Raw genomic sequence first — 12,535 nt, 5'->3', positions numbered from 1 at the left:
TTGAAACTCTGTACCATTTTTATATTTCATCAATGTAGATATTTGATACAGAAGGTTGAAATAAGTGGAATTCAGATATTTGTGTTTTCTCCTGAAGAATTTGTGCCTTTCGTTGTTTTCACTGCCCTTCCTAGTCAGAAAAGAAAAAATTCTAAGCTAAGAAGAAAAGATCTACATTATAAGACGATTTTGGAGATTTGACTTTTTCTCTACTACACGTTATCTTAATTCCTTACCCAGTTAAAATTTGATGACTTTTTAAGGATTGAAAGAGAGATGAAACAGTGTTTCAATTAAATTTGAAGAAATGAATACAAAATTAAGATTCGCTTTTTGTGGGTATTTTTATTCCTTTTAAATTTTCAGAGTAATGTAAGATACTGATTTTCTACTTTAATTTCCTCTTCTCCCATCTCTTTCATTCAAGAAGAATGAAATCTTCTTAAATCTTTATGTATCTTTGATGAAAGAGATGAGGGACACTTAAATATTTAAATGTATTTCTTTAAAAGAGAAATATACATAAATGTTTCCATCAAAGATCATAAAATGACATTTAAATATTTTAACTATTCAAGTATTCCCAAGTATACTTTCCAAATGTGCTTCCATTTCTTCTTGAATATCTGAATTTCACTGATTTTTAAGCTGCTGAATTGGTTGAAAAATGATATGAATTTGCAGAAAAATGTTTACTTGTTTTCCTGAGATCTAACAATATATTTTAATTTTATAGTTGGAAAATAAGCGTGACGCTTTCTTTCCTCCATTACATCAATTTTGTACAAACCCAAAAAACCCTGTAACAGTAATACGAGGCCTAGCTGGAGCTCTTAAGTTAGGTAAGCATTGAAAAAAAATTTTTTTGAACAATTTCTTTTTTATCACATTTTAACTAAGAACATCAGTAGAAAGAACACTGATAGAAACTTGCCGATTTATTTTTATCATTTTGAATTTTTATCGTAATTCTGTCTTCATTTATCTGTTTCTCTCTCTTCCCATCTCTTTGTCTTTCCTGCCCTATTAAAATTTGATAGTTTTTTACTAATTAGATTTGTTTTAAGACAATCTATGTGGAATTTTAATGTTTTTAACATATACTGATATTGGTTACTGGCAACTTCTGTGGTGAAGTTTAAATTACCAGTTATGAAACACAAAAGATTTAGGTTATATAAGTTTTTATGTGAAATATACAGAATATTTAATTCTGCTTACAAACAATTCATTTGTTAGAATTTGTTGGTAAATCCAGGGTCTGGTGTGCAAATCTTGTACCCAGTGACTTCTCTTAAGGAAAACTGATGGAATTCCATAAAGATAAAATTTTTTAAAGACTCTAAATTTTTATTGTACTGAATGTAATTTTATTTACTAACAAAACTTATTTATTTATGAAGATCTTGGACTTTTCTCTACCAAAACTTTGGTAGAAGCTAATAATGAACATGTGGTAGAAGTGAGGACACAGTTGTTGCAACCAGCCGATGAAAACTGGGATCCCACTGGTACAAAGAAAATCTGGCGTTATGAAAGTAATAGATCACATACCACAATTGCTAAATATGCACAGTACCAAGCCTCTTCCTTCCAGGAGTCATTGAGAGTAAGTTGTTTACTTTTATCCCTCTCAGTTTATTTGGTTTTACTCCCCCAGTTTTAATAGAGCACATTATTTTCAATACTTGGTGTTTATTCTTATGTGTTTTATAAGTACTTTAACTTAAACCTTATTAAACCTAAAAATTAAGCAAGGTTATAGTTAATAAAACGTGTATTTATTATCTTACATCAGTTTTGATTTTGGAATATATTTATTTAAAATGATAAAACTAAGCCTATGTTATAGATGGAGAATGGTAATAATGCGAAGAAAATTTGGGGAGCAGCTCAAATGTTCACTCAGCCAATGAAGAAATGGTTTATTTATCTGAAAGATACTCCTTTAAGGGTGCATTAGAGATCTTTTTGTATTAATTTTTAATTCCCATTAGCAATGTGTAGAGATTGTAATTTTCTTATATCCTCTCAACAATTTCTTTGAGCATTTCGTTTTGTTAAATATTAGACATTATTTCATTCTTTGAAGTACATTTTTTTCATGATTTGTGGTATTGAGGTCTTTCATGTGTATTAGCTATTGGATATCATCTTTGGAGAAGTTTACATATTCATTTTCAGCCTGATTATCTGTTATTTCAGTTTTTTTAATTTTTTCTTTATTTTTTACAGACTGCATTTTGATTCATTTCATTTCTGTGGTTGTGCACATAGAAATTTGTGTTATCATACATGTACACAGAGTAATGATGTCGTCTCGTTCCATAATTTTTCACCCCCCACCCCCCCCATTTCCTGCTACATAATCCAAAGTTCCTCCATTCTTCTCTCACTCCCCACCCAGACACCCCCATTATATATCATCATCCACTTATCAGGGAAAACATTCAGGCATTGATTTTTTTGGGGTTGGCTTATTTCACTTAGCATAATATTCTCCAATTCCATCCATTTATTTACAAATGCCATAATATGATTATTCCTTAGGACTGAATAATATTCCATCATGTATATATACCACAGTTTCTTTATCCATTCATCAATTGAAGGGCGTCTAGGTTGGTTCCACAATCTAGCTATTGTGAATTGAGCTGCTATAAACATTGATGTGGCTGCGTTACTGTAGTATGCTAATTTTAAGTCCTTTGGGTATAAACTGAGGAGTGGAATAACTGGGTCAAAGGTGGGTCCATTCCAAATTTTCTGAGGATTCTTCACACTGCTTTCCAGAGTGGCTGCACCAATTTGCAACCCCACCAGTAATGTAAAAGTGTGCCTTTTCCCCACATCCACACCAACATCTGTTATTGTTTGTGTTCTTGATAATAGCCCTTTTATTTGGAATAAGATGAAATCTTAGAGTTGTTTTAATTTGCATTTCTCTAATTACTAGAGATGTTGAACATTTTCATATATTTATTAATTGCCTGTATGTCTTCTATAAAGTGTCTGTCCAGTTCCTTGACCCAATTATTGGTTGAGTTCTTTGTATTTTTGGTGTAAAGTTTTGTAAGTTCTTTATAAATTTTGGAGATAAGTGCTCTATCTGAAGTGCATGTGGAAGAGATTTTCTCCCACTCTGTAGGCTCTCTCTTCACATGCTTTGTTGTATCCTTTGCTGAGAAAAAGCTTTTTAGTTTGAGTCCATTCCATTTATTGATTCTTACTTTGATTTCTTGTGCTTTGGGAGGCTTGTTGAGGAAATCTGATCCTAAGCCAATATGATGAAGATTGAGGCCTACTTTGTCTTCTATTAGGTACAGAGTCTCTGGTCTAATTCCAAGTCTTTGATCCATTTGAATTGAGTTTTGTGCTGGGTGAGAGATAGAGGCTTAATTTCATTTTACTGCATATGGATTTCCAGTTTTGCCAGCACCATTTGTTGAACAGGCTATCTTTTCTCCATTGTATGTTTCTGGCTCCTTTGTCTAGTATGAGGTGAATGTATTTATGTGGGTTCATCTCTATGTCTTTTATTCTGTACCATTGTTCTACCTGTATTTTGGTGCCAATGCCATGCCATTTTTGTCGCTATCACTGTGTAGTATACTTTGATGTCTGGTATTGTGATACCTCCTGCTTCACTTTTCCTGCTTAGAATAGTTCTGGCTATTTGAGGTCTCTTATTCTTCCAGATGAAGCTCATGATTGCTTTCTCTCTTTCTATGAGGAATGTCATTGGGATTTTAATTGGAATTGCATTGAATCTGTATAGCACCTTTGATAGAATGACCATTTTGACAATATTAATTCTGCCTGTCCAAGCACATGGAAGATCTTTTCATCTTTGAAGGTTTTTTTCAACTTCTTTCTTTAATGTTCTATAGTTTTCATTGTAGAGGTCTTTCACCTCTTTTGTTAGATTAATTCCCAAGTTTTTTTTTTTTTTTTTTTGAGGCTATTGTGAATACAGTGGTTTTCCTAATTTCTCTTTCTGAGGATTCATCACTTATGAATAGAAATGCATTGTATTTATGCATATTGATTTTATATCCTGCTACTTTGCTGAATTCATTTATTAGGCCTAGAAGTTTTCTACTGAAATTTTTTGGATCCTCTAAATAAAGAAGCATGTCATCGGCAAATAGTGACAGCTTGAGTTCTTTTCCTATTTGTATACCTTTAATTTTTTTGGTCTAATTGCTCTGACAAGTGTTTCGAGGATGATGTTGAATAGAAGTGGTGAAAGTGGACATCCCTTTCTTGTTCCAGTTTTTAGAGGAAATACTTTGTTTTTCTCCATTAAAATGATGTTGGCCGTGGGCTTAGCATAGATAAACTTTACAATGTTGAGGTATGTTCCTACTATTCCTATTTTTTCTGCAGTTCTAAGCAAGAAGGGGTACTATATTTTATCAAATGCTTTCTCAGCATCTATTGAACTAATCATATGAATCTTAACTTTAAGTCTATTGATGTGATGAATTACATTGATTGATTCTGGTTGTTGAATTAACCTTGCATTCTTGGGATAGACCCCACTTGATTATGGTGCACTATCTTTTTAATATACTTTTATATGCTATTTGCCAGTATTTTGTTAAGGATTGTTGCATCTGTGTGCATCAAGGATATTGTTCTAAAGTTTTCTTTCCTTGATGAGTCTTTGTCTGATTTTGAGTATCAGAGTGACACTAACCTCATAGAATGAGTATGGAAGGTTTCCCTCCTTTTCTGTCTCCTGGAATACCTTGAGGAGTAATGGTATTAGTTCTTCTCTAAAGGTCTTGTAGAATTCAGCTGAGAATCCACCTGGTATTGGGCTTTTCTTGGTTAGTAGGCTTTTGACGACTTCTTCTATTTCGATGCTTGAAATTGATCTGTTCAAATTATGTACCTCTTCCCAATTCATTTTGGGAGGTTCATATGTCTCTAAAAATTTGTCAATGTCTTTGATATTTTCTATTTTGCTGGAATATGGATTTTCTATTTTATTGTTGAGTTTAGGAGTTTTTATGGATAATGAATATTATTCTATATTAGATATGATTTGCAATTATTTTCTTCCATTTTGTTGGTGGCCATTTCACTCTTTCGGTAGTGCTCTTTGATACACACATTTTAAATTTCAATGGTGATTATTGACTTTTTTTTTTGTCTGTGCTTTGATGTCTAAGCATCAGTGCCAAATTACATATCACAAAGCTTTTCCACTATTTTCTTCTTACAATTTTGTAGGTTCAACTTATATTTGGGTCTGATCTATTTTGAGTTAATTATTCTATGTGGTCTGAGGTAAGGGCTGTGCTTCATTCTTCTGCATGTGGATATCCAGCGTTGTCTTCTATCAGTTAATAGGCCTCAGTTACATTTTCTTTGTAACTATTTTCAAATACTGTTCTTAATACTTTTATACAGGTATTAATGTGGAAATCTACTTTTATTGCTTGTGGTAGTTATATAGTAGAATAGTTAGGTTACGTGGTAACCCTGTATTTATCACTTTAAGGAACTGCTAGTTTACTTTTAAAAGTGACTGCATAATTTCCAGCCTTAATTTGTAAGTGTTCATTTCTCCATTCTTTCTGTTACATGTATATTAACTTTTTATTTTAGACACTGAAGTGTTTATGAAGTAATAACTTGGTACAATTTTGATTTGTATTTGCAAATTGGAAATAAATGCTTTTTATTAAGAATTTTTTTCATGGACATATTGTTCATGTATCATTTTTGTTGAAATATATGTCCAGTTTCTTTGTTCATTTTTTAATTGGACTGTCTTTTTTGCCATTGAGTTGTTAATGGTCTTTTGGTGTTTTATTACAAATTCATTGGCAAGTATTTAAAGGGCAATATTTTCCATTACAAATTACAGTTTCATTTTTTTATGATGGTCTTTGAAGTACAAGTTTTAATTTTGTTACAGTCCAATTCATTTGACTTTCTGGGGTTGCTGTTCTTTCATTGCCATTACTAAAAGTATATTGTATAATACATAGTCAAACAGATTTAGCCATGTTTTCTTTGAGAGTTTCTTGTTATACCTCTTATATTTAGGTTATTGATCTATTTTGAGTTCATTTTACCACATGAAATTAGGTTGAAGTTCAGCTCATTCATTTTCATGTGAATTTCATCTGTCACTTCGTTTCATAATCTTGTCATCGTTCTAAAAATTATTACACATTTTTCCATTCAGCATTTTTCTTACTGGTGCTATGGAAGTATGTCATTATTCATAACATTGTATCAAAAACATTCAGAGGGCTGGGAATGTAGCTCAACTGGTAGAGTGCTTGCCTAGCTAGCATAGGCCCTAGTTCAATCCCCAGTACTGTAAAAAAAAAAAAAAAAAAAAAAAAAAAAACCAGAAGCTCTCAAAAGAACATCTTCCCTAGCCCTTATTTTTGTTAGTGTGATTTATTCAAGAAAGGGCAGAGTGACTAAATAAAATAATAATCAGAAATAGAGCATCTTCACTTTTTTCATTCTGTATACTTCAGTAGATACGTGGGTGCAGACATACTCCTGCTACTTTGAAATGTGAATCATTACTTTACCATTTGGTTTTTTAAATTAATGTTGACAATTCTAACCCTTCTTGATCTTATTTTAATTTCTTCTCATATTTGGGACAGGTATAAGGATCTTATAAAATAAGATTTCCATCTTACAGAATAAGGCCAATAGGGAAAGACAAAACAAGGCTTTTTAAAATAGACATACACATATTCATAGATGCACATATATGTATCAGTTAGTTCATACACATATTAGAAACAGTGTAATCCCAGTAGCATTAGCTAGTACTCATACTTGATTTTTTTTAATAGTTCTTTTTAGTTATACATAACATCAGGATTCATTTTGACATAATTATAAAAGAACATAACTTGCTCTAATTCAGTCCCAGTATTTTTCCTTTACCTCCCCGTTTTTCTTCCTGTTCCCTTTCCTTTAGTGATGAGTTTCACTGTGCTATTTATATTCATACATGTATATAGGAAAGTTTGGTCATATTCATTCCAATCTTCTTCCTTTATCCTGTCACTTCTGTTCTTCCTCAGTCTCCTTCAACTACTCTACTGATCTTTCTTTGTTTTAATGGAATTTCTTTCTCTTATTTTAATCCTCCTTTTATTTTCTGTTCTTTCTGTTTTTTCTTTATTTTGATTTAGCTTCTGCATATCAGAGAAAAATTCACCCTTTGACTTTCTCTGTGTGGCATATTTCACGATGGTCTCAGGTTTCATCCATTTGTGCCATAATTTCACTTTTTATGACTGATTAATACTTCATTGTGTATGTGTGTGTGTGTATATATATAAGAACATATATATATATATACATATACATATATATACATAAAACAGATTCTTTATCCATTCATCCATTGAAGGACACCTACATTGGCTCTTGGTAATTGTGTTGCTATAAACATTGATTTGGCTACGTCATTGTAGTATGGTGATTTTAAGTCCTTTGTATATAAACTGAGATGTAGGATAACTGGATCACATAGTGATTCCCTTCCTAATTTTTTGAAGAGTCTTCATGCTGATTTCCAGAGAATTAAACTCATTTTCAGTCCTCACCAACTTTTATTATTGTTTATATTCTTGATGATTGTCATTCTAATTGGAGCAAGGTGAAATTTTACTGTTGTTTGAATTTCCTTTTCTCTGATTGCTAGAGATGTTGAACATTTTTCATATATTTATTGGTTATTTGTATTTCCTCTTTTGGTAAGTGTCTGTTTCTTTTGCCATATATTGATTGGGTTGTTTTTGGTGTGAAGTTTTTTTGAGTTTTATTTTGGACATTAACCCTCTACTGAGGAGCAGGTGGCAAAGATCTTCTGCTGGCTCTCTTTATATATCCTTGTTTCTTTTGCTGTGCAGAAGCTTTTTACTTTTATTTCATTCCATGTATTGATTTTTTGGTTTTATTTCTTCCACTTAAGAAGTCTCATTAAGGAGGTTGATGCCTGTGCATATGTTGGAGTGCGGTGCCTACTTTTTTTTTTTTAGCAGTTGCAGAATTTCTAGTCTAATTCCTAGGTCATCAATTCACTATGAGTTGGTTTTTGTGCAGAGTGAAAGAGGTCAAGTGTTACTCTTTTACATTTGAGTTTCCAGTTTTCTCAGCACCATGACTACAGCATCACTTATCTTGCTCAGGATAGCTTTGGCTATCCTATCTCTTACTTTTTCCAAATGAATTTTAGAACTATTTTTTCTATTTCTGTGAAGAATGTCATTGGTATTTTGATGGGGATTACATCAAATCTGTATAATGCTTTTAGTAGAATGACCATTTTGACACTAATAATAATGCCTGTCCATGAACATCTCGGCGAGTCTTTCTTGCTTCTATATTTTTCTTCAAATTTTTTTTCAGTATTCTGTAATTTTCATTGTAAGATTAATTCCCAATTTTTTTTTTTTTTTCCTTTTGAGGTTACTGTATGTAGTTATTTTCAGCAGATTCATTAGTGGAGTATAGGAAAGTGATTGCTTTATGTATACTGATCTTGTGTCCTGACACTTTACTAAAATTGTTTATGTGTTCTATAAGTCTTTTGGTGGAGTTTTTTGGATCTTCTAAACATAGGATCATGTCATAAGCAAACAGAGATCATTTGACTTCACACTCTCCCAAAGATGTTGATATATTTTTATCACTATTCTTATTTGTTTCTAAGAATTTTTTTTTCTCCTTTGATTTTTTTTCTGCTGTCCATCATTCAAAGGTTATTATTTTATCTCCGGGTGTTAGAATGCTTGCTGTATTTATCTTGTTAATTTCTAGTTTCATTCCTTTATCATCTGATAGGATGCAAGGAATTGTTTTTTTGTTTTTGCAAAGATTTGCTTTTTGACCTAAAATATTATCTTTTTCATAAGGGTTTGTTTTATGTACATAGATGTACTGTTGTTTGGGACATAAGTAGTTAAAATTATTATATCTTCTTGTTGGATGATTTTATTAACCAGTCTCTTGGATTCTTTTGTCTGTTTGTCTCTTCTGATTAAATTTTTTAGAATGTTTTTATTAGTTGTTGGTAAACCTTTATGTGTTTATTATATGTGGTGCTGAGAATCAAACCCAGGCATGCACTATATCACTGAGCTACAGGTCCAGCCCTCTTCTGATTAATTTTGACTTGTAATCTACTTTGTCTGAATTGAGAAAAGTAACTTTGCTGACCATTGACATGGTGTATTTTTTCCTGTCTTTTTACTTTCAGTCTGTGTGTGTCTTTTTCCTGTGAGGTGAGTCTCTTACAGACAATATACTGTTGGATGTTGTTTTTCAATCCAGTTTACCAACCTGTCTTTTGTTTGAAGAGTTTAAACTATTTATGTTCAGTATCATTATAGAGAGATGATTTTTGTTTCCTGACATTTTGATTTTTTTCTAATGCTTAATTTAGATTTGAGTATTCTTTAATTTTTTTCCAGTGCGTATCATTAAAATGGTTTTTCTTTTCTTCTACATGAACTATTTCATTATGTTTTGTAGTACAGACTTAGTAGTTATAAATTGTTTCAGTTTCTGTGCATTAAGAAAGATTTTATTTCGGCTTCAATAAGTAAAGAATAATTTTACTGAATATAGTGATCTTGTTGGCACCCATGTTCTTTCAGAGTTGGGTATATATCATTCCAAGCCCTCTTGGATTTTAGGACCTGGATTCAGAAGTCAGTTGAAATTTGAATTAGTTTACCTCTAAATATGTTCTGCCATTTTTCTTTTATAGATTTAAAAATTTGATCCTAACTCTATAAATTAGGCATTTTCATTTTAATGTGTCTTAGTACCTATTTTGGTCGTACCTATCAGGAGTAATTTATTGTCTTGTATTTGAATTTTCATCTCATTCCTAAGATTTTTAAGATTTTCTAGTATTATTTCATCAAATGACTCATGCGTTACTTGTGTTTGTATTTTGAGACCTTCATCTATCCCAGTGATTCTTAAATTTGATATTTTGAATATTCTGGTCATGATCTCTTAACATCTTTTGTTTATGGTGAAAGATTTTTAAGGTTTCCTTTTTAAGATTTACTTTCCTCTGTCAAGAATCACACACATCACCTCCACTTCTGCCCAGGCTTCAGTAAAGCCTATGTGAAGTGCTGGGTTGCCAACACTGCCTGGGAGAGTTCCGCTCTACACATTTCTCTGTTCCCAGTTAGGAGGAAGTGAGTTTCAGAAACTTTCAACTTTGGGCTAGAGGTGCTCCCGCTTGCAAGTTCTTTCTAGGTGAATTCTTGAAAGATCCCATTGCACACATTCTCTATCTGGTTTATTGTGTTGCTATTTGAGGGAAGAAAATGCCATTTTGATTTAAAGGATGTCTGATCTTTTGTGAACTCCACAAAATGGCTGCCATGCCCTGCCTGGCTTGCTGTCCACAATTTGTTTTTCACCTGCTTGATCTCCTTCAGTGGTCCCACTGCTCTTGTCACATGTTAATTCTGCTTTTATTTTTAGCACTAGTTAAGGAAATGAACTTGTGTGCTTATGTGCTTTTCCTCTTTTTCTCTCTTTTTCCCATCATGGTTGATTTTGGAGTTGGGGAATTATGTCCTTATTTTGTATTCCAATAACTGAACTTCAAGTTTCTTCAGGTCTCAGACTATTCATTTTGACTCTTAAAGCATTTTTTCTGTCATCTATCTCTCCCAAGTCAGATTTCCGTCATTCCCTCTTTTCCGGGCTATGGAGAGATCAGGGATCTCTGCCAAATTCCTCTCTTCTCTCTTCCCTGATCCCTAAAACAAACCCCCAAATAACATAATATTCTATTATGTTATAATAGAATATTGGGTCATCTTATCTGGTATTTTCTTTTCAGCTTTTTCCTAATAGTTTGCCAGTTTTTGCCTATAAAATATTGTTTTAGTTCTCTCTTTACTTCCCATACATTCCCTTTGTCACTTAGAAATTTTGTTAGGACCGAGGAAAATTAGAAGAGTTTTGTACTTTTCTTATATATTAGTATAGTACCAGAATGTCATAATACTAATTTGTGTCAGTACAAAGGTCAAGTACCAGGGCAGTGCACTTTAACATTTCCTGGGTCTCTATTTAATTTGAAAATATTTGAAGATAATTGAAAACATTTTCTACAAAATGTGCATGTATATACTCCTATTTTTAAAATATGGACATTAGTAGTTATGTGAGTACTTTATTCAGTTGCATTATGGTAATGATCTTATAGGATATTAAGGGTAAATCTCCTTAATTACAGGAAGAAAATGAAAGAAAAACACAAATTAAAGACTATTCAGATAATGAATCCACATCTTCAGAAAAGTAAGTAATTTTTAGCATCCACTCTTTTTCTGTCTAAAAGACATGGATTTAATACTTTCTTTTTTTTTAAGTTCTGGAAGGAGAAGGAAAGGACCTTTTAAAACCATAAAATTTGGGACCAACATTGACCTCTCTGATAACAAAAAGTAAGTTCATTAACTGAAGCAAAGGGATTACAGAATGAGAATTACCTACCTTCCTATTCTTTTCCATCCCTAGCCATTGTTGTGTTGACATCTACATTTTGGATAAAACCTTTAATACTCTGATATCTTATGGAATAAGATTTTAAATTAGAATTTTTTCTTCTGAAAAAACATGCTAATTTATAAATTTGAAAATAGTATATATTTTATTTCACTTCCTAAGTTATTACAAATTTGTGTGAGATTTTATTTACTGATCTCTATTTTAGAACTTTTCTCTATGGAAAAAATTAAAAAGCACTTTACTATTGCTATTAAGGTAAAATATCTGTATATGTAACATTTTATGATTGGATCATAAGAATTTTGAGTACATGATTAATTCTCACTAGTGTTTGCAAAGGGTTTCACTTTCAATCTGTTACTTCATTGCAGGTGGAAGTTGCAATTACATGAGCTGACTAAACTTCCTGCTTTTGTGCGTGTTGTATCAGCAGGAAATCTTCTAAGCCATGTTGGTCATACCATTGTGGGCATGAATACAGTTCAACTATATATGAAAGTTCCAGGGAGTAGAACACCAGGTGACTTTTATGAACTAATAAATCTTATATAGTTGAAAAACTAAAGCTTAAAAAAAATGCACAGAATCAGTTTCTTTCTGTTTATTTTTTCTTTCTTTTTTAAAAAATATTTTGTAGTTGTAGATGGACACAATACCTTTGTTTTATTTATTTTCATTTACATGGTGCTGAGGATCGAACCCAGTGCCTCACACATGCTAGGCAATAGCTCTTCTCAAACACACCCAGCCCCATTCTCTTTTTTTTTTTTTTTAATTTGTTCAGATTAGTTATATATGACAGTAGAATGCACATCATAAATAAATGGAGTATAACTCTTCATTCTTTGGTTGTTCATTATGTAGAGTTATACAGATCTTTTAATCACATGTGCACATAGGTAATAATGTCCGATTCATTCTACTATCATTCCTATCCCCAGAACCCCTCCCCTCCTTTCACTTACCTCTGTCTAATTGAAAGTATTTCTAT

The 12,535-nt window shown here is 32.0% G+C and overlaps 1 protein-coding gene across 9 annotated transcripts in view; it reads left to right on the top strand.

Annotated features, from left to right (window-relative positions):
- The window catches only part of LOC124972020 (lysine-specific demethylase 6A), a 220,392-nt gene that overhangs the window by 176,118 nt on the left and 31,739 nt on the right, over positions 1-12,535 (top strand). For all 9 annotated transcript variants that reach the window (XM_047536093.1, XM_047536094.1, XM_047536095.1 and 6 more), the window contains 5 exons: positions 737-842; positions 1,404-1,609; positions 11,270-11,334; positions 11,406-11,480; positions 11,916-12,064. In XM_047536093.1, the coding sequence (XP_047392049.1) occupies positions 737-842; positions 1,404-1,609; positions 11,270-11,334; positions 11,406-11,480; positions 11,916-12,064 (601 nt within the window). The remainder of the gene's footprint in view (positions 1-736; positions 843-1,403; positions 1,610-11,269; positions 11,335-11,405; positions 11,481-11,915; positions 12,065-12,535) is intronic.

This window comes from Sciurus carolinensis, chromosome X (assembly GCF_902686445.1).
Source record: "Sciurus carolinensis chromosome X, mSciCar1.2, whole genome shotgun sequence".
Lineage (NCBI taxonomy): Eukaryota > Metazoa > Chordata > Mammalia > Rodentia > Sciuridae > Sciurus > Sciurus carolinensis.
The sequence above is the reverse complement of the archived record's forward strand: the minus strand, read 5'-3'. Positions and strand labels throughout refer to the sequence as shown.